Raw genomic sequence first — 21,436 nt, 5'->3', positions numbered from 1 at the left:
AATTTTGAGCACTTTGATATTTTGCTCAAACCGAATAAGATATAATTAAGAATCGTATAACCATTTCATCAAAGCTAAAAACTTTCCATCCTCTTGTTTTATCTTCTTAAAGTTAACTAATGTTAATTAAATTATAAAAATTAATCAGAAGTAAAGCGTTAATTAAATATTTATCAAGATCCGAATTTCTATCTTCCGATATGCGTAAATCGAAGAAATATGCAATGTCTTCTTTTTCGCCAGTTCAATAAGAACGAGACAGAAAAATAGCCAAAGCGTAGCGTGAAAGAAACGCAATTCTCGATCGTGTACATTATTCATGGTTATTTCCTTCCATTTACGGTTTACACGGAGCCGCGTCTTCATTCTAGCATCATTGTTCTCAGTTGCGTGTCGATGTACATCGATGTTTTTGTAGAGTTTTGCGAAAAGCAGCGGAGAGTCAAGTATGGTTAAAACGAGTCGGAGCTAATCAAACTTAATATTTCGTAACAAACATTAAGTGTATCTGAAACGTATCGCGATGTAGTCCTATAGTGAATTCAGGTGAACACAAACTGAATTTATTGATTTCAGTCACGTATTTTTCTCCACGCATATCGTCCGCTCTTATCAAAATATGTATACATCTCAATAGCGTCTCGACCAATCTGCTATTTTTTTAAATTTTATTTTCGAGCTTATCATCAAATTTTATATATATATATATATACAATATATATGTGTGTGAGATTAAGTGTATGAGATTTTATCAAAATCTTTTATTCAATTTAGAAAACTATTGTGTAAGATGAAGGGTGAATAGCCGCGTGGCAAAATGTCTCACATTGAATCATGCAAAGTTCGACAGCGAAATGAATTAGAAGCTTTAGAGGTATTACAATATATTGCATAAATATACACCATAAGTTTGTAGCCTTTAAATTGTGGTATATTTTTTTCCAACAATTTTATGTTACTTTCTATGTAGTCTATTTTTGGGAATGAATTACGTGATCTAAGGAAGAACAAGAATAAAAAGAAATGGCAACCCCTGGATGTTGTTGTTACATTGACACCGCAAAAAGGTGGATCGGGACCAGCGGAAATCCATGCACAGATAGATTTGCGTATTACATGCAATGACAAATATCCCAATGAGTAAGTACTCGATTCTTGTGTCTCATAAGTTCTTAACGTTTTATATTTTTAAATCCATATTATATAATCTATTCATATTTTAGGGTACCAACAATTCAACTACAAGACAGCAGAGGTTTATCTCATCAACAGGTCGCAGTTTTATCATCAGAGCTTGAAAATTTGGCAACAAAACTAAAAGGCGAGGTTATGATTTTTGAACTTAGTCAACATGTCCAGAAGTACTTACACGAACATAACAAACCAGGTTACAGCAGTTTTTATGAAGAAATGGTATCGAGACATCAGGAGAGGATACAATATGAGATGCAAGAGAAGCAAATGAAGGAAGATAAGGAGAGACAGGTTTGAATCTATATTTTTATTTAGTTCCATTGATCTGCATTATAGCAAAACATGATTATTGACATTTTACCAGGTGCTGCAAGATGCTATACAGAAGCGCCAGGAAGCTCTAAAAGCGGAGAAACGTAACCGAAAAGAAACAATTCGATCGACTACAGATTCCGAAACCATCTTCAGATCTATACCATCATCTCCGCACGAGCGAGGAGTGAATCGTTTTAGACGTAGATGCGCTAGCACATCTGAAAATTTGGACGGGTCATTGTGTGAGCACAGAGGTACCAAACTCGTACACTTCGACAGTAATAAAGGTGAAAGGCAAGTGCACTGTGGAAAATGCTTGGGTCACAGTCCAAAGGGTTCCGTGGTGTACGGTGGCGTAGATATGATCACCGGAGAGTTATTGGCTATCACGGAATGGACCATAAAATGCGCAACGGCGAATGATTCCGAAGCTATCGATATACACCTCGCCATGAAGGCAATCGCCAGCTTAGAGCAAGAGCTTAATCATTTATACAAATTGCATCATCCGAATCTTGTACATTATTTAAATATGAAATATATAAATGATGTACAAAATAACAATATAGTAATTTCTATACTTCAAGAGTTTGTGGTATGTAAATATACATCTGTTGCTTTGAAGTAATTTATACTTTACGGGGCTAAGAACAGTTTTCATGTTTACAATTTCGATTGTATGTAAAAGTAGGTCGGAACCACATGCTCGTCTTTTTTGGATAACATTCCAGTTGATATTGAGGTATTGAGGTACTTGGCAACTGGTATACTTGAAGCGCTACGATACCTCCACGAAAACGATGTGGTGCACAAAGATTTGCGTGAAACCAGCATTTACATAGATCGCATGGGTGTTGTAAGATTATCCGATTACTCTTTAGATAAGAGATTGTCAGACATGTATCATTCGAACTCCTTAGCAAAGACTGAACATGATTTTCCAACAATTCAAGGCCGAGGAGGCAAAAGGGCAGACATATACAGATATGGAATATTGTTGCTTACATTTTTGAAAAAACCTGTCGCATCCGAAGACGAGATTGACCTAACGACAATTTCGCAGGTAAATTTTCCTTGCGCAGCGTGTACAATCTTTTGATAAAAGCGCAACCGTAATTCACGCACATTCTGAATTCATTTCTGTTTTCAGTTTCACTTAAGAGACTTTATCTCAAAGTGTCTCGACGATGAGAGAACGCGTTGGTCCGCGGAACAATTACAGCAACATAGTTTCATAAGAACACCCTTAGAGCGCGGTTTGTCGCCCTCGTCGCCGGTCCGCGATGTGCAGGAAAACAATTTGGAGCCCGAGGAACCGGATAGCGATATTCAAGTGCATTTGCCGTTGATGGGCAGACAATCGCGAATACAGAATGAATTTGAAATTTTAAAATGGCTGGGGAAAGGAGCCTTCGGCGATGTTCTGAAAGTGAGAAATAAATTAGACGGTGGGATCTACGCTATCAAGCGCATAAAATTAAATCCAAAGAACAAACAGCTGAACAAGAAGATTACGCGGGAAGTGAAATTGCTCTCCAGAATGAATCATGAGAATGTGGTGCGTTATTATAATTCGTGGATCGAAAGTGCTACTTTGGACGATTCTGTCAGGAGCAGTGAATTAACGCCGATCACCACATCTTCTGATAGAACGGCCACCACACAGGACAAAATAGACATAGTCAATGTAAGTGTATCGTTTATGAAAATATTGTTTATTAAAAAAACTATAATAATTCCATCAGACAGATTTATAGTTAAACAGTTTAGATAAAGATTTCTAATTAAAATTAATTATTGTTAATGTTTATATAATATGTATTTTTAGCAATTGGAAAATGATGAGATAGAAAAATTTGCCCCACCTTTACGGGATGTCGAGTGGAATATATCGTATGAATCTCGAGCAAATGTAGCTGATAGTGACGATGATAACAGTGACGCCTCGACTGACTCTGACAGCGAAGAACATTGCGCATTTTTGTAAGTCAACTTTCTTCTAAATATCAGATAATTATACAATAAATATTTCAATTTAATTTGTATGCGTTATATGATTTTATTTGCAAAGAAAAACAAAATACATGACACAAAAGTGCTTGATAGAACTAATATAAATTATATCTTTCAGAATGCGAACTTTATTACGAATCGAGTCTTCCGATAATATCGAATTTGAGAGAGACGGCATATCACAAAAGTCCGCGATGACTGACATTTCAAATAACGACGCTAAGGACTCTGAAACAACTAGCGAAGACACGGTTGTGAAAGAAATACAGTACATGTACATACAAATGGAATTCTGCGAGAAAAGCACACTGAGGACTGCCATCGACAACGGTTTGTACGAAGACGAGGAACGTGTCTGGAGATTATTTCGAGAAATCGTGGAAGGTTTGGCACACATTCATCAGCAGGGTATGATACACAGAGATTTGAAGCCTGTGAACATCTTTCTCGACAGTAACGATCACGTGAAGATAGGAGACTTCGGTTTAGCGACGACCAATATATTGTCTACGCTAGTTCAAACCACTAATGCTGACAAAGAGTCACAATTTGAGAAAGGTAAAGTGTATATATATATATATTATAATAATATAAATGAATCAACTGTATACTCCGCGATTTGCACTCAGGAGGAAGTTACGATGTGGAAGAATTGGGCTCTCTCACTGGTCAAGTCGGCACAGCCTTGTACGTCGCCCCCGAACTGTCCGCGAAAACTGCCAAAGCAATTTACAATCAAAAAGTAGATATCTACAGCTTAGGAATTATTTTCTTCGAAATGACGTACAAGCCTCTGACCACCGGAATGGAGCGCGTGAAGATTCTGTTAAATTTGCGCTCCAAAGACATCATCTTCCCTTCCGACGTGGTGGAAACAGATATGCCGCATCAAGTTCACATCTTACAGTAGGAGATTCAATTCGATAATACTAGACATATGTCACGTCATTCTGAATTACACTGTGAAGTAACGAGCTCTCTTTATTCTCCGTCAGCTGGCTGCTGAACCATGATCCGAGTCAACGTCCTACCGCGCAAGAATTGCTTTCCTCCGAGTACTTGCCGCCGCCTCAGCTGGAAGAGACGGAGTTGCAAGAAATGGTGCGCCATACGTTATCCAATACTCAAAGTAAAGCGTACAAGTATTTAGTGGCATCGTGCTTCACGCAAGACGTCACGCCGGCGGAGGATATTACTTACGACATGAATTTGCCCGCCAGAGGAACGCCGAATGTCCTTTCCTCGAAGAAGCAGTTTCTGCAGGAAAGCGTGAAGCAAAAGATCGTCGAGATATTTCAAAAACACGGCGGCATACATCTCGCGACTCCGTTGCTAATGCCGAAGTCCATTCAGCACTCCAACTTCACCGAGTCTAATGTGAAACTGATGACACGAACGGGTAGTGTTGTTTCCATACCGCACGATCTTCGCACTCCTTTCGCTCGGTACATTATATGGAATAACATCTCGCATATTCGGAGATATGCCGTCGAACGTGTCTTCAGAGACAAAAAAGTGCGTATATTAAAATAATACATTAAATAATTTTCGCGAATGACACAAATTTAAAACTCAATATTTGAGAAAATGCATTATCATTATATGAAATAAATTATATTTGCGAATTTTATTTTTAAGCATCGCGGACCGGAAGCGTTGATTCATATCTTTTGAATGGTTTTGCGGCGTTATCAGATAAAATATTGCAACTAATAATAGACTTACATTTTTTAATTAATTTAAAAATGCATGAAATAAGATTCTTATACAATTGCGGTCCGCAATGTGTTAATGCAATGAAACTAATAATGATCACGAACTGACGAATTTACGGTATTATTTGCAGGCTCGAGGATTTCATCCAAGAGAATTGTACGAATGTGCTTTCGACATCATCAGTCCTATAGACAACAATTTGATGACCGAGGCTGAACTGATTTTCATTATATGGGAGATTTTTAACGAGTTGCCGCAGATCCGAGAATACAATTTCATAGTGCGATTGAATCACACGTCGCTGTTGCAGGCTGTACTAATGTACTGCGGCGTGGAGAAGGACAAGTACCAGGACATATATTCGATACTGCAGGACGCCCGCGACGGGAAGCTGACGAAATTCCAAGTCCAAACGCACTTGATAAGTTTATGCCTTACGGATCAAGCTATGGACACGCTTTTCAACTTGCTCGAAACGGAGAGCTCCGTTGCGAAAATCGCCAGTGTCTTAAAGACAATAACGAAGAGGAAAGGAGATACCGCGGCTCTAGCCAAAGAGGGTTTGAAAGATATAGAAACTGTAATATCTTACGTGGAAGGTTTAGGTGTTAAGGTAATATTGTAGCGCGCAAACGGTGCTTTTACGATTCCCGTAAACTGTCAGTAATCATTCTTTCTTCTCTTCGCAGTGGCCTATTACTGTCGTACCTTTATTAACGTATAACGTACAACAATACAGCGGTGTGATATATCAAATAACCTGCGAGCTGAAGCACAGACGAAGACGGGGCGGTCAGGATGTCATAGCCGCGGGTGGCCGATACGACCAAATGCTGATGTCATTTAGGAGAGTTCTAGAGCGCACTGGAATGGCGAGTAAGGAGATAAAACAGTACGGCGCCGGTATCAGCATATCGTTGGACAAGTTGGTATCCGTCGTCACCGAAGCGTGCGAGAACCTGAATGGCGAGAACAAGTGCGGCATCGATGTGGCTGTGTGGTGCGAGGCGAGCCCCGGGAGCGAAGGAAGGAGGGAAAAAGAAATGATTAATGTATTACACGAAATCTGGTCATTAGGATTGAAGATTACGATATTAGATCTGTGCACTATGGAGGAAATATTAGAACATTGCCGAGAGAATTCTATAAGTCATATAGTATTGTTAAGAAACGGTACTCTAAAAGTACAAACGTGGGAGAGAGATAGATTTCAGGAGAAAAAGTGGAATACAATACAGGATATTGTAGAGTATTTGCAACGACAGTCGGAAACCGCGCTGCCGATATTGAATCGTTCCGAAAGCAAGACGAATTCGACTGACATGTCGGCGGCGCCGAGCAATCCGGTTAATATTAATGTCAATTTCATTCTCTCCGAACGGGACAAGGTGTCCGGAAGTGGTAGGAGAAGCTTCAAGAATACCATACTGGCACAAACGTCGTCCTATTTGCAGAGAATATCTCATAAAGTTCCTGTGGAGGTTTTTGCAGTCTTTTTGGAAATGTCCGTCATAAAGACATTAATGAGTTTTCTAGAAATTGACGAGGAGGAGCAGGTCTTTCAGAAAAGTATTCAAATCGTAATAGACAAGTAAGTGTACATCGAATTATTCCGCTGTGCAAACAAGTCGAGATACACTAGTAATAGTAATATTAAATATATCATTTTTTTTTACAGACACCCGCGGCACAAAAAGTACATCAAACAGATATGCGAGGAAATGAGAGAATTACGAAATGAAAAGTCAAGGCCCGTCGAGGTACTTTATAGTTTAATAGACAGTGGATACATGACTCTACTATAAGTGATATTTAATGAAGAATATATATTTTCGTAATCGTGCGAAATCGATGCTTTGAGTGATATATATTATTAGATAATCAACATATAAGATTAGATACTTAAGATTTTTTGTACTGCATTATATTTGTAAGTATTAATATTTAATAAAAAAAAAAAAAAAACAAGACTAAAAGAGCTTTAAATAAATTTTTTAATATTTTTAGCTGCTTCAATCTTCATTGTAAATTAAAAATATATTCAGAAAAAGATTTTAAAAGAAGACATCTAAAATTAAACTTGTGGTTTTAATAGGATTCATTTTTTTCAGACTTTTTCTCGTTTGAGTTGTACAACGAATATTAATATGGCGACTATGACAGTCTGTTGCGTCTTGTGCAAACATTTTATCTTTTATCCACTTTTTATCGTCACATTTTCAATATTCAATTTTAGAGTCATTTGTTTCGGCTTATATTATTTCAAATGTCTTCTAGAATATCTATTTTAGAACACAAATCTGTAAAATAAAAATGACATTGAGACGAGACGCGTTATTTGAAGTTAGTGATTTATCGTTCGGTTCGTCGTTACAACCAACAATATAGATTGCAGTAATATTTTAACGATTATACAAGCTCTCCAGGTATTAAAATTACAAAACGACAGGAGCAAAAGGAGCGAAACCGCTAGATTTCGGTGCGAATGAACTTGCGTTACAAAAACCATGTGAATTACATAATATACAAACGTTTCAACCTGTCATCAGGCTATCCTCGAGTAAATAAATTAAGTATGAAAAATTTGTTGCAAGATCAATGAAAATTGTTTAACGTATTAAAACTGAAATAAAGCTGAAAAACACAATCCTTATATATCGATATTGAAATCTAGCGGCTCCTTTTGCAGCATTTTATAATTTTACTATCAGCCGAGCCTTGTCATTTTTAATTTCAATCCAGATATTATTTTCATCCTAATTGACTTTGTCAATTTCGTGTTTTTGTTAATGAAACAACGTGCATCGCTTCCAGCTTAAATCAATTACCCGCAGCGCAACCCTCCTCGAATCAATACGAGTTTGAAATATATATAACGAAACGATCACGATGCGCGGGGACTCGCGTGTCCACTTGGAGTTCTAACTTTAGAAACGGCCTGTCCAAGTAATACCCCACCACGTTTGTCTTGCACTTAAATTTAATCAGGAATCGCTAAGGTATCGCGAACTTAAATGAGGAGTTATTTTTAAATGACAATATGTTGCTTTAGCGGATTAAGGGCAATCTGTGTCATTCGCTGTAACGGAATACTGACGAGCGAATCGAGGATGATTCACTCTGTACGATTGCTGTCAGGATATGACATGCCGACGGTGGGCCTGGGAACGTGGCAGGTAACGAAACAGAATTGAGAAACATCAGAATATTACGTTTTCTTAAACAACGACGCGTACAAGGCGCCGCACGTGCCATCGGTCGCACATTTCTCCTGCCGCTCAATCACGTGCCGATTGTTGCTGAGAAGTGAAAACTGTTTCAGGCCAAACCAGAAGAAATCGAAAATGCTGTAAGCGCTGCTTTAGAATGTGGCTACAGGCACATCGATACAGCAACGAATTACAACAACGAAGATGCAATTGGCAGAGCTCTAAAGAAGTGGTTTGAGAAAGGTGGTGCTAGAGAAGAAATTTTCATCACGACCAAGGTAATTGTGTATCACAATGAATAAAATCGAATGCGGTAAATAGCTGCTGCAGCTAATAATTTGATCACAATGCTACTCGCATTCTGTTAAACGCACTTAACAAATTTTACTTTGATACTTTCAGCTACCCCACTTCGGCAATCGTCCATCAGACGTGGAAAAGTTCATTAACCTGTCGTTGGAGAGGCTTGGATTGGACTACTTAGATATGTATCTAATTCACATGCCTTTTGCATTTAAGTTGGACGAAAAAACGCTCACTGCGGCAACCCACGAAGACGGAAGTTACATACTCGATTTTGACACGAATCCCCTTGCAGTGTGGAAGGTTTGGAAAATCAATTTTGCACCCGAGATATCGCTGTAAGTTAGAGTTCACTGAAGGACCGAAATTGTTTTGCAGGAAATGGAGAAGCAAGTTAAATCAGGACGCGCCAGATCTATCGGTTTAAGCAACTTCAACGAAGAGCAAATTACGGCCATTTGGGAAAGCGCACAAGTGAAACCAAGCAATCTGCAGGTAAACAGTGTGGGTTCAGATGACACGATATCGTCGATGATAAGCACATCAGAAATGACCAAATGAATGTAATTGTTAAAGTGAATTTCGTGTCACTCAGGTGGAGTTGCACGCGTACATGCAGCAGAAATCAATTCGAGAATTGTGCAAAAAGTACAATATCATTGTGACGGCTTACAGCCCGCTGGGCTCTCCAGCCGCAAAGACGCATTTCCGAACCAAATATAACTACGATTTAGACACATTTCCCGATTTATTAAATCATCCGATCATTCTGGAAATTGCCACGAGGCATAAAAAGACAACGGCGCAAGTCCTGCTGCGTTATTTGCTGCAACTGGGAATCGTAATCATTCCGAAGAGTTCATCGTCGGAAAGAATTAAATTGAATATCGATTTGTTCGATTTTGCCTTAACAGAGGAAGACATGACACTGTTGAGTGACTTAGACAAAGATGTTCACGGGAGAATCTTCAATTTCTTATTTTTTAAAGGGTAAGCATATTTTCGATGCTGTCGCAAATGTTTCAGAACCAATATTCTGTAATATAAAAATATCACATATATTTTATTTAAAAAACTTGTATTTAAATTAGTAATTGTACAGTATAAATTTAATACCAACTCTTTAAAATATTTCTATTCTGCATAGCTAAAAATATTTTGTATAAAACATTCTCTGTTGCAGGGTCCAAGATCATCCACATTATCCATTTAAAAGCGAACTTCCATAATTGTAAATTAACACGCGCGTCACACTAGTTTGTATTGAAATAGTTTGAGAAAGAATCGCTATGCAAAACGAGCACAATAATAATACTTACATTATACAAATTATGTAATTTATAAATTGAAGACTGGAGGTTTTTATTACTCTTCAATGTAATCTGTACAACATTTTACGTTGCAAACGATGCTGAAGCTCACCGCGGCGTATCATTGTATGTATCACCTTGTAAATAGCGCGCTCCGGGAACGATTGCTTCAGGAAGTCCTTCACTATATTGTATTCGGATACTTGATGTCCAATTGGGAATCTACTTTTCAATTGTTTTTCAATGCGAGATAATATCTCGTGGTCCTCTTCCGAGGTGAATCCTTCTGCCCCTGATAACAGATTACAATACGTTATACATCTCCGTGTGCAATGTGTTTATTATTTTAAGCTACGTCAAATATAATTTATTAGCAATCGGTTTGGAATATTTATCGGCATAAATATTTAAACTGTAACTACTTTAATTCTTCACATATGACATTTAAAGCTTTTCGAATAACTCGAGAAAAAGGTAGCGATAATTTTTACTCGAATTTAAACAATAATAAAAGCATGATGAAAGTAAGTTATATTTTTATCAATTTGTAGCTTACCTGCCAACGATCCAGACATTGCAGCTTCCAGCGTGGATACTTGGAACAGCCTTAAGGCCTCGTTAACGTGGACGTCAGTGGCGAATGGTTGCATCTGCATTTTTGCCAGGGCTTCGGACATTCGTATAATAGCTTCAAGCTGCCGAACTGTTATCGGTATGGACAATCTTTTTTCGGAATCCTTCTCGTGTTCTCGCGTACCACTTCGCATCATTACGTAACGATTTTTCAACTTGTCTCCCGCCTCCACATTGAGTCTCGGACCGCAACGGCTGTTGTAAGATGAAAACGTGTTAGCGTTTTGAAATTCGTACATTTTATGCGATACGGCAAACTTACGTTCTACAATAGCTGATATATTTCTTGAGAATGTGCACAGGGATTTCTCCTTCCATCGATTGTTCTGTGATCTGGCCGGCGTTACAATGGATGTTCATAATGTGCTTAGCCAGGGTCACGTCTCTGTTGTGTTCGTGTTCGTCTTTAACGATGAATATCATATCGAAACGCGACAGAATCGTCGGCATGAAATCTATATTCTCATCTCCCTTTATGTCGTCCCAACGGCCGAACACCGAGTTTGCCGCCGCTAACACGGAGCACCGTGTATTCAGAGTTGTCGTTATTCCCGCTTTCGCTATAGAGATCGTCTGTTGCTCCATAGCTTCGTGGATCGCCACTCTGTCATCCTCCTTCATTTTATCGAACTCGTCTATGCAGACGACTCCACCGTCCGCGAGGACCATCGCGCCGCCTTCCATGACAAAATTCCTCTGAGGACAATAATCTTTTCTCATCACATTGAAATATGAAAAATATCTCTTAGAATGGAAATACAACTTACGGATACAGGATCCCTCGTTACGGATGCTGTCAGACCGGCTGCTGAACTACCTTTTCCCGATGTGTAAACAGCTATGGGCGCAACTTTCTCGACAAATTTCAACAGCTGCGATTTGGCGGTGCCTGGATCGCCCAGCATTAAGATGTTAATGTCGCCTCTCCTACACAGACCATCCGGCATCAGTTTTCTGGATCCGCCGAATAACAAGCACGCAATAGCTTTCTTGATGTCCACTACGCCAAAAATACTAGGAGCTATGCTCTTCGCAATTCTATTATATAGATTAGGATCTGTCGCCAGACGAGTGAAGATATCTTCCTCCTCGGATGTAACAGGTGGCTGAGTTCCTGCACAGGAAACACAAAAGAACACGTGCGAACTGATAATTGAGATTCTTTATCCAAAATGTTTCGTCACACTGACATGTCCATACCAATATTCGCATTTTCTCCGTCTACAGAAATACCGAGAACTCGAATGTACGGAGCTCGAACGCCCACTAATGATTTCTCCCTGCTCGCACCCTTGCCAGTTGTTTTAGCCACCTTTTTAATGGAATATATTCCAAGAATCAGAACTCTATTGCCAGGCACAACTCTGTCGCATAAATAACGATCGCAGTACAGTTGCAAGTGCCTGGGCATTTCACCCTGTGGTATGTGATCTGGCAATTCCTGAAGCTTCAACACTTGAAAGTCCACACAGTGGCATTTGTCCGGCATTATGAAGAACGGATCCAAGGGACATTTCGGCCGACCCGCTTGTTCCCTGATAATAAAGAAAAATGATTTGTATTGCATTCCAAAGCGATATATGCAATCGAATCTCTTGGAAAAAACTTACGTAGAACACTTCCTGGGTAGTGCGTATCCTTCCAAACCAGGCTTGATAGAAATATTGACTTGGGTTACTTTGCAAGAGCGACACTGTATCGCAATTTTTGTCGCCTTTGCTCTAATGCCAGATGAAGAAATAATTATACCAGGAATCTTAACAAGCTTGGAAACGATATCTGGCTGCAAAAATGAATCAAATATATAATTAAATACAGATATCTAAATAAATATTCTTTATATCTTAGACAATATACACATTTTTGCCTGAATATGTGGCAACAAAACTTCATGCAAATTTGTGAATCTCATCATGTCTACATTGCGAGAATTATGGACTTTACCTTCATGCCTCTCAAGAGACTTGGGTGAGCGTCTGAACACAATAGCACTTGAATATCTTCGATCTTTTCCTCGCCCTCAGGCCGAGGTGCTGTGAGTTCATCTGCGACATCTCTTGCGGCTTCTTCCAGAACAGATAAATATTCTGTCGGAAGCTTTTGAATTTTCTCAGCGAGAGACTCGTCGAATGCTGCTAGATCTTCCAAGTTAATTTCCAACCAATATTTCCCAAGATTGTAATTGCGCTTTAAAGTATCCCTGAATAGATTGTATGAATTAGTACTAGCACTGAGAGATCAATCAAAAGCACAAAATGTGAGAACAAAGCAAAAATGTTTCATGTGTTGCTTACCGATATTTGTAGTTAAAGTTGCCCTCGTGAAATTGTCGAATAAATTCTTTGAATTTCTTTTTCGAGTGCTGGAGATTCACGCGGTTTTCATGAGTGTCGTCCACCGCAAAATTGTCGGAGAAAAACACTCCTGGATCGTCGAAACCTTCCATGGTACGTGTCGAGTTTAAAAAGCCAAGCGAAAATACAGCGGATCAACAAGTATGACACCCTACTAAACTCCGTTTCGGCGGGAAACTTTTAAGGAGGCTTTAAGGCCGATACAGATGTCGATTAGGATGCTGTTTCATGAGTACGATTGTCGCAAATCCCGGTCGGGAGATCGATATTTTTTAGGCCGAATTCTCATTAAGCGCGTCACGCGCGGCGTAATTTGCGCGTCACGAATTAACCAATCAAAACATCCCATTTTATTCGCGCGGCAAATAATGCAATAAAATGGGATGTTTTGATTGGTTAATCCGTGACGCAGCGGATAACGCGACGCGTGACACGTCCAGTGGGAATTCGGCTTTGGGGTGCCGTCACATACAGCCCGTAATCCGTAATCTGCACCAGAAGTCCGCAAAAGTTACTAGGTATTTCGTCCGTAACGTTATGTGTGCTTTTATCTCCTTGTGTCCCATGATTGGCTCCTTGGGTCCCTTGTGGCCCATGGGAGCCGTAATTCCATGAAATTTCCGTAAGAGTTACTACAAGTTACTAGTTATTACTAGTAATGCTTTTTCTAATTTTATTTATTTAACTAAATTTGACAATTTAATTAAAACTTTTGGGTAATTATATACTATCACTGCCTCACCTCCTATTTTGATCCAATTTGGCTCTTTCGACGCGTTTTTTTTTTTTTTAAACTTTTTTTTTCACAAAATTGTCGCTCTCCTCCGCGAGACGAGATATTTAGCGTCAAAGTTGACGACTTTTCAGGTTAAGAAACCTGTCACTTCGATGAAATGGATATGTGCTGTAGTCACGCGTGCATGCTCTATGATCACATATGCATGCGTTGTACTAACTTAGAGCTACTGTGCACAAAATTTAAACAAATGAAGTGCACGAATGTACTACGTATATGCAAAAGTGTACTTCGTAGAGAACATAAAAAATGTTCGGTTTACTAGAATTTGCTCACCTAACATATTCGAAGGAAAAATTAGTAGATTTTTTAATTCAACACGGTGTTTTAGCATCTACAATTACGTGTAGTAAGTGTGGTAATATTCTAGACATTGATAAGAAAACATTGTCGTATAGATGTAAAAAACGGTATTATATAAAGAATGAACACAAGAAACGTGTCTCTAAACAGTGTGATTTTTTTAAAAGTGCCAAAAAAGACACATGGTTCGACAAAAGTAATCTTGACGTGGGTACCGTTTGCAAAATCGTAGCATGTTTTTTGATGTTACGATACCCACGTCAAGATGATACGCAGGATGAAACTGGTGTGACGCCGAAGACGATTGTAGACTGGTTCGGTTTTTGCCGAGAGGTAAATATCTTTTTCTTTAAATATTTCTTAATTAAACATCTGTATACTTTAGATATTACATAGTAATATATACAAAATATTAATAATATTTCTAATTTCAGGTCTGTGTGTTCTGGGCTGATAAACATAGTGAAAAGCTTGGTGGCCCAGGACGCACGGTCGAAATCGATGAAGCAAAAATTGGCCGACGGAAGTACAATCGTGGACGGCTCATTAAAGGTCAATGGATCTTTGGAGGATATGAGCGAGATTCTAAGAAGATTTTCATCGTTCCAGTTGAGGATCGAACAGAAGAGACACTCCTGGCATGTATCAAGGAATGGATTATGCCAGGAACTACAATTGTGTTCGATTGTTGGAAGTCCTACAATTGTTTAAACAATGAGGGCTTCCAACATCTAACGGTCAACCATTCTTATAACTTTGTTGATCCTCAAAGTGGTAAGTGTTTAAAATTAATACATATTTAATTTTTTAAATAAAATTTTACTATTATTATGTTCTATATTTGTTAAATTTACAGGCGCGCACACACAACACATCGAACGTGTTTGGAAAGAAGTTCGGGGAAATATTCCAAGATATGGAAGAAGATCCAACCATTTTATTGGATATTTAACCGAATTTTTCTTCAAACGTGCGTACAGCCGTCTAGAACGAATTGAAATCTTCTTCGACATTATCGCTGAAATATATCCTTCAACACCGACTCCTGACCAACCAGAAACATCCTGCAACGAACCTGGCACGAGCGCTGTGTAAAGACATGTTTTTTGTGTGCATTCTTTATATAATACCGTTTTTTATATCTATACGACAATGTTTTCTTATCAATGTTTAGAATACTACCACACTCACTACACGTAATTATAGATGCTAAAACACCGTGTTGAATTGAAAAATTTACTAATTTTTCCTTCGAATATGTTAATCTTGTACAATATACATATATATATATATATATATTATTTTTTACATAAAATATATTTTTACATATATTATATATCTTTATATTACATAACATATATTAATATATCTTTAAAAAAAATTGTTTTTTAATTTCAAGTCGCAAACTCATGTTAAGTAGTATAATTATGAACCTTGCTTTGCGTAGACACAGGGTATTCCAAGGTATTCACAAGGGATCCGCCCGGAGGGGGGGCGGACCCCCTGTGTAAAATAAAAATAACAAAACTTTCGTGCGTATTCCAGAGCGGCATAGATTGTTTGATCTATCAAAGTAGCTTTAACATTATATATTTTTGTGCAATCTAAACTAGCTTTAGCATTAAAGTAGAATACTCTGTGTCTACGCAAAGCAAGGTTCATAATTATACTACTTAACGTGAGTTTGCGACTTACAATTAATGATTACCAAAAATATATTTTGTATTTCGTGCACAATTCTATTAGTACGCATGCGCGCGTGACCGCAGCACATACTCATGTCGCTGCAATTCGTCGAAATGACAGGTTTCTTAACCTGAAAAGTCGTCAACTTTGACGCTAAATATCTCGTCTCGCGGAGGAGAGCGAAAATTTTGTGAAAAAAAAAAAAAAAAAAAAAAAAAAAAAAAACGCGTCGAAAGAGTCAAATTTGATCAAAATCGGAGGTGAGGCAGTGATAGTTTATAATTACCAACTTTTGTTAAAATCATAATATATTCTGTAGTTTTCTTATGAATAAAATATAAATAAACAATTATAATCTGTTAAATAATAAATAGTACTACCATTACGTCTGTATTTACGGCTTCATGGGACACAAGGAGATAAAAACACGTAACGTTACGGACGAAATACCTAGTAACTTTTGCGGACTTCCGGTGCGGATTACGGATTACGGGCTGTATGTGACGGCACCCTTATTCGAAAAATCAATTAGCGTCCGGAGATTGCATCTTTTATACTTTATTTCTTTTTTCTTCTTTCACGACAGTGCAAGAAAATGCGGTTAGAATGAAGAAGCATAATGCTAAATTTAGACCGCGTTCAATATCCAATAGCAGAGTTTCGATCGGACGCGGTCTGAATTCGGCATAATATCCGGCCCCTTTCGTCATATACATTTCCACTTTCTGCATGCGGAAGCGCAGAATAGAACGAAACAAACATGGTGCTCGTTCCTGATATGAGAGAGAGAAAAAGTGCGACGAAATACGAAAAGTACACATAATAATCAAATTTTCATTCAATAACATCGCCTTCTTCTCTGCGCACGCAAAGTGATCGTGAATAAGTTTACGTCGGTCGAGTAACTCGACTCAAGTTTATTTCGTTCCGGACGCACCGCCCGTCGTCTCACGAATGTAAATAATATTTTGGAAATCATCATTTTCTTCCCGGGACAGTTTGGTGATATTTGATAGCAGCTATGTGATGACATCACTCAAAAAATGTGATACGGGAGAAGATCAATATTAGATCTGGTGTGCGAAATGGTACGAGAGAAAGAACATATTCGCTGGATCTGATATCAATCAAGTTATTGACGAGAATTTCCCGCCCAAGTAAACTTAATATTCTATCGCTTCGCCAATTTGTGTATATCGAAAGTGTATTTGCGTAGATTATCAGCTTGGAGTTCAGATGAAATATTTTTAAATGTACCGCCACAGTTTTCTACAGCTGTCTTGATGCTGTTTTTTTTTTCGTACACTTGCTTCGCGACAAGACGAAAATACGACAGATAGAACGCAGTTGCAGCGCGAATTAGTGTAATGAAAAATTCGCCGCAAGGATGTCATTCGCTGATAAATCTTTTAATCGACTTTTATTCTGTTGATAGGTCGTGTACGACGTCGTGTGTGATTAATAATGCAAGCATTCTAAAATTGGAGCGGCACTGACGGTATATGTCGACGAGATCAAATTAGTGGGACATGTTTGTCTGTTGTTCGTGTCATTTATGCTAAGTGATAAGTCATGCCCGGAGAACCATCGGCCACAACTGGAAACAAATCCAGTGGCAAGGCAAAGAGGATCTCTATACCTCGTGTACAAAGCAGCACCGACACAGAGCTACAGTCTCAACAGAGTGGTTCCACTCCGCTGCAACCCACTGCGTTGCACTATGTCAGCTTTCGTTCAGAATTAGAGGACAGCCCTGTCCCACCAGCGGTGCGATGCCGTTTATATGATCTCTTCCAACAAATCGAAAAGGAATTTGAAATGTTATACACTGAAAATCTTGGACGTAAGTATATTTATCACATTTTACAATCCAATATGTCTTACTGTCGTTATTTCATTACAGTGCAGGAGAAGATTGATATCTTAAATGAAAGGCTTGAAAGAGAATGTTATGGATCAGGCGAACGCAGTTTGCCTCCTGGAGATCTTACGGATTATCCAGAAGCGAAAAATCTTTCCAAACAGAAATGTAAGACTTTGCTATAAAATTGTATTAATATATCACATACGTTTGTTAATTTACGTTACTTTTATATAATTTTATAACATTCTAATTATCATTTATTTATCTATCCATTCCAGAGGATTTTACAACAATGATACAAAAGATAAAATAAGTGGTATAATGAAATTTAAATTTAACAATGACGCTATTACATTATTGCTTGGCTCTTGAATCTAGTGACGATATTTTTCTTCTCATTCGCAGCTATGGGTGCAAGCTCGGCGCAAAAGATTAAAGCCTCTCACAAATTGAAAGCGCAGACTAGTAAAATAGTGTCGAGCTTCAAAAATCCGACAATGACCTGTACCATGCAGAAGGAGTACATGGGTCATCGAGACGGTGTGTGGGAGGTGTCGGTGGGCAGATCGGGTCAGCCTATCATAGCGACCGCCTCCGCCGATCATACGGCACGCATATGGGCGATAGACAGCAGCCGTTGTTTGCTGCAGTACATCGGTCACACCGGATCTGTGAACTCGGTTCGATTTCATCCGAACAGGGAACTGGCGCTAACAGCGAGCGGCGATGGTTCCGCTCACGTGTGGCAGGCGGCTGTCGATTGGGAGCAGAAAAGGCTACCGTCGCTAGAGGAACTTCCAGTCGGTTCCGAACGGTCTGCTGCTAACAATCTAATCAGCAACAACGACGAGCAAGATGACCCGCCTACTCTGAGAACGCCGATACGCGAGCTTCTCGGCCATTCAAGCGTCGTGATGGCCGCAGACTGGCTCCCTGGTGCCGAACAGCTGGTCACAGCTTCTTGGGACAGGACAGCAAACTTGTACGACACGGAAACTGGGGAGATCATACACACGCTGTGCGGACACGATCAAGAACTGACTCACGTGTCAACGCATCACACGCAAAGATTGTGCGTCACGTCCAGCAGAGACAACACATTCCGGTTGTGGGATTTCAGAGAGGCGATACACTCAGTTTCAGTGTTTCAAGGACATACAGAGTACGTATACTTTGGATAGTTTTCTTCCAACATTTCAGTCGCCTATCAATAATTCTAAAATAAGTCAGTAATTCCAATCTTTCGTTGATATTTACAGAACCGTGACATCGGCGGTTTTCACGAGGGAGGATAAAGTTGTGTCTGGCTCAGACGACAGAAGCGTGAAAGTATGGGAGTTACGTAACATACGTAGTCCATTAGCGACAATACGTGGAGATAGTGCTGCTAATAGGCTGTCAGTTTCTAGCACCGGGGTGGTGGCAATACCGCATGACAATAGACAAATACGTTTATTTGATTTGACTGGCCAACGTCTAGCAAGATTGCCTAGAACTAGTAGACAGGTAAAAAATATTGTCTCTTTTTATAACTATATAAAAAACTGCCTCTTGAATCATTTAGTCAAATCAATAATAACATTACATTTCACTGAAATACGTAGTTATTTGTGGCGTTGAAAATTTGAGATCGCAGACACTGTAGAAAATCATGCTTCATATTAAATCACACATCAGGCTTTTTATTTTTTCAAATGAGAAAAAATATGAGATGAATTTTTATATATATATCTTGCTATTTCGCATTATATCATAATTGTTACATATAGAAATTATTTAATACGATTACGTTTACAGGGCCATCGTAGAATGGTGTGTTCAGTCGCTTGGTTGGAAGATAACAGTGTGTGTAATTTATTTTCTTGCGGCTTCGATAGATTAGTATTAGGTTGGAGCGTTCTTCCCGTTAAAGATGCTTGAATATCAAAAGTTTTGTGATTTTATCAAATATTTCGTGTCACGTTAGTGTGATATTGGGAATAGCTAGATGCAATTTATAGAGATGGAAGTGCATATGTAACCGTACAGCAAAAATCCAGCAATTAATCCAATCAAAGATCCTCCCTTTCCACTTTTGCAGACGACTGCAAGAGAAAAAAAAAACAGAATATATGTATCATTATACTGTATGTAAATTATAGATGGAAGGTGGATTTTAAAGTTGCAATAAAGCTATGGCGATGTCTTAAATGCGTAAATCTGCATTTTGACACGGATTCCTACCTGAGTACGCAGTTAACAGGCACAAGACGGTGTAACCTTGAATGAGGAGGCAGTACGGACTTGTGGCTATATGCCTCCACACTATTCCCAACAAGCCCAATAGTTTTCCGCAACTGCCAATTGTTAGAGCGCAGCTTAAATCTCTTATGCTGTATTTATATGGTTTCTGACCAACGATAAACCATTTCAACTCGGTTACTGCAATGACTGCACAAATGAACGCTACGAAGGCGAGCGCCGTATATATCAGCGAATTATAGAAGTTGCAATAGTCTTGCAGCGCGTCGTTGTAAATCCATTCCACTTCCGACGCAATTGATTCCGTTAGGCCTGTGTCGCAGGAAGCCCAAACTCTGAACGACTCGGCTAGCCACAATATTAAAGCCAATTTCCAATATGATTTAAAATTGCTATTGTACAAAAGATGTCTGTAAGCTGATTTTTCTATCAGAATCAGATCTACGAAGACTATAACAGGATCGTATTCGATGTATTTGTCAGCTGACGAGCCGCATTTCTCCTGAAATAAATTATAAAGTTAATAAAGTCGCAATGCGAGCAGGATGAATTTGTATTATGCTTACACATTTCAAAACTTTGAGGACACTGGGGCAGTATCTCCTGAAAAGCTCTTTGCACTCGGCTCCGCAATTTATGCAGATATACATTTAGATAGATTTGATGTTATCTGAAACACTAACGAATGAGTCTATAAACACACTTTGAATTTAAAACAAAAATATACGATTGTTTATGCTTAAGAAGATTAAATTTAATTGAAACATGTGCGCGATATTTATTTTCATTAATAATTTATAAATTCTTTGTAGAACTTGCACTTTGTATAAGTGCACTTATCAAAAGTACTTATCAAGAATCATGATAATTTCCATTGTAATCGTTGTTATCGAAAAAACATGATAATTTCCATTGTAATCGTTATTTATATGTGATAATTTCAGTATAAATATTTATTAAAAGATAAATTCTCTTAAGTCATCTTTGTTCTCTAACGGTTTTGTAACTAAATTTAGTAGAAAAATGTAATACATTTACTAACAAAACAGCAAATACAAACCGGTAGAATGATGATACAAGTGATAAAAAATGAGGACATAGAAAGCACGTCCTACAAAATCCATGTTAAAACAGCTCTATCGTCAAAAAAATTCGCATCTAATTTAGTGTTATGCATATGCTACTTTGTTATTTTATTCTTTATGCTACTTAGTTATTTCGCTGCTCGAATCGCTTTACAGGCAATAGAGATAAAATTGGAGGAACCTATGACCTAACAAACATAAACTGCAGATACTTTTGATCATGGTGAGGGGAGCCAGTTTGATATGGGTTTCGTAGACATATGTGGTGGGGATAAAGACGACTGAATATTATTTCCTTATGCATTTGCTTATGCTTATATATATGGCCGGAGCACAGACTTTTGCATAAAGCATAACGCATAAGCATAAGGAAATTGATTGGTCTATATATAAGCATAAGCAAATGCATAAGGA

The 21,436-nt window shown here is 38.5% G+C and overlaps 5 protein-coding genes across 13 annotated transcripts; 3 read left to right on the top strand and 2 right to left on the bottom strand.

The window, feature by feature from the left end:
• Positions 1-320: 320 nt before the first annotated feature.
• On the top strand, positions 321-7,206 carry Gcn2 (eukaryotic translation initiation factor 2 alpha kinase Gcn2). Its single transcript, XM_012374312.2, has 14 exons — positions 321-546; positions 775-874; positions 971-1,140; positions 1,224-1,485; positions 1,559-2,104; positions 2,201-2,572; positions 2,660-3,196; positions 3,338-3,492; positions 3,641-4,080; positions 4,152-4,428; positions 4,518-5,037; positions 5,369-5,851; positions 5,928-6,829; positions 6,917-7,206. Exons 2-14 carry the CDS (start codon positions 818-820, stop codon positions 7,041-7,043), a joined length of 4,848 nt encoding a protein of 1,615 aa, XP_012229735.1. The 5' UTR covers positions 321-546; positions 775-817; the 3' UTR covers positions 7,044-7,206.
• A 309-nt stretch (positions 7,207-7,515) lies between these two features.
• LOC105676518 (aldo-keto reductase family 1 member A1-A-like) lies at positions 7,516-10,588 on the top strand. Of its 3 annotated transcripts, XM_067352499.1 has the most exons (8): positions 7,516-7,664; positions 8,053-8,184; positions 8,291-8,414; positions 8,561-8,725; positions 8,850-9,053; positions 9,129-9,245; positions 9,346-9,740; positions 9,934-10,588. In XM_067352499.1, exons 3-8 carry the CDS (start codon positions 8,349-8,351, stop codon positions 9,977-9,979), a joined length of 993 nt encoding a protein of 330 aa, XP_067208600.1. In that variant the 5' UTR covers positions 7,516-7,664; positions 8,053-8,184; positions 8,291-8,348; the 3' UTR covers positions 9,980-10,588. The 3 variants fall into 3 exon arrangements, with proteins under 3 accessions (XP_067208600.1, XP_012229909.1, XP_067208601.1); XM_012374486.2 differs by having other exon boundaries at positions 7,517-7,664; positions 8,053-8,414; XM_067352500.1 differs by lacking the exon at positions 8,053-8,184 and having other exon boundaries at positions 7,646-7,664.
• Positions 9,785-14,494, bottom strand: Mcm5 (Minichromosome maintenance 5). Of its 2 annotated transcripts, XM_067352480.1 has the most exons (9): positions 13,520-14,494; positions 12,988-13,236; positions 12,638-12,893; positions 12,304-12,476; positions 11,894-12,228; positions 11,461-11,807; positions 10,956-11,389; positions 10,617-10,888; positions 9,785-10,352 (listed from the first exon to the last, which is right to left on the bottom strand). In XM_067352480.1, exons 2-9 carry the CDS (start codon positions 13,137-13,139, stop codon positions 10,123-10,125), a joined length of 2,199 nt encoding a protein of 732 aa, XP_067208581.1. In that variant the 5' UTR covers positions 13,140-13,236; positions 13,520-14,494; the 3' UTR covers positions 9,785-10,122. The 2 variants fall into 2 exon arrangements, with proteins under 2 accessions (XP_067208581.1, XP_012229908.1); XM_012374485.2 differs by lacking the exon at positions 13,520-14,494 and having other exon boundaries at positions 12,988-13,318.
• A 1,880-nt stretch (positions 14,495-16,374) lies between these two features.
• Wdr37 (WD repeat domain 37) lies at positions 16,375-19,894 on the top strand. 5 transcript variants are annotated; one of them, XM_012374478.2, is made up of 6 exons: positions 16,375-16,788; positions 17,268-17,675; positions 17,736-17,861; positions 18,102-18,858; positions 18,956-19,202; positions 19,494-19,894. In XM_012374478.2, the coding sequence occupies exons 2-6, from the start codon at positions 17,405-17,407 to the stop codon at positions 19,614-19,616; spliced, it is 1,524 nt and encodes a 507-aa protein (XP_012229901.1). In that variant the 5' UTR covers positions 16,375-16,788; positions 17,268-17,404; the 3' UTR covers positions 19,617-19,894. The 5 variants fall into 5 exon arrangements, with proteins under 5 accessions (XP_012229901.1, XP_012229898.1, XP_012229899.1 ...); XM_012374475.2 differs by having other exon boundaries at positions 16,375-16,920; XM_012374476.2 differs by having other exon boundaries at positions 16,375-16,989.
• Positions 19,358-21,225, bottom strand: Arv1 (ACAT-related protein required for viability 1). 2 transcript variants are annotated; one of them, XM_012374483.2, is made up of 4 exons: positions 20,998-21,225; positions 20,504-20,615; positions 19,920-20,439; positions 19,358-19,780 (listed from the first exon to the last, which is right to left on the bottom strand). In XM_012374483.2, exons 2-4 carry the CDS (start codon positions 20,585-20,587, stop codon positions 19,680-19,682), a joined length of 705 nt encoding a protein of 234 aa, XP_012229906.1. In that variant the 5' UTR covers positions 20,588-20,615; positions 20,998-21,225; the 3' UTR covers positions 19,358-19,679. The 2 variants fall into 2 exon arrangements, with proteins under 2 accessions (XP_012229906.1, XP_012229907.1); XM_012374484.2 differs by having other exon boundaries at positions 20,504-20,607.
• Positions 21,226-21,436: the final 211 nt, after the last annotated feature.

The sequence above is a fragment of the Linepithema humile genome, chromosome 3, assembly GCF_040581485.1.
Source record: "Linepithema humile isolate Giens D197 chromosome 3, Lhum_UNIL_v1.0, whole genome shotgun sequence".
In the NCBI taxonomy this organism is placed as follows: Eukaryota; Metazoa; Arthropoda; class Insecta; order Hymenoptera; family Formicidae; genus Linepithema; species Linepithema humile.
This window is presented reverse-complemented; position numbering and strand designations above follow the sequence as displayed.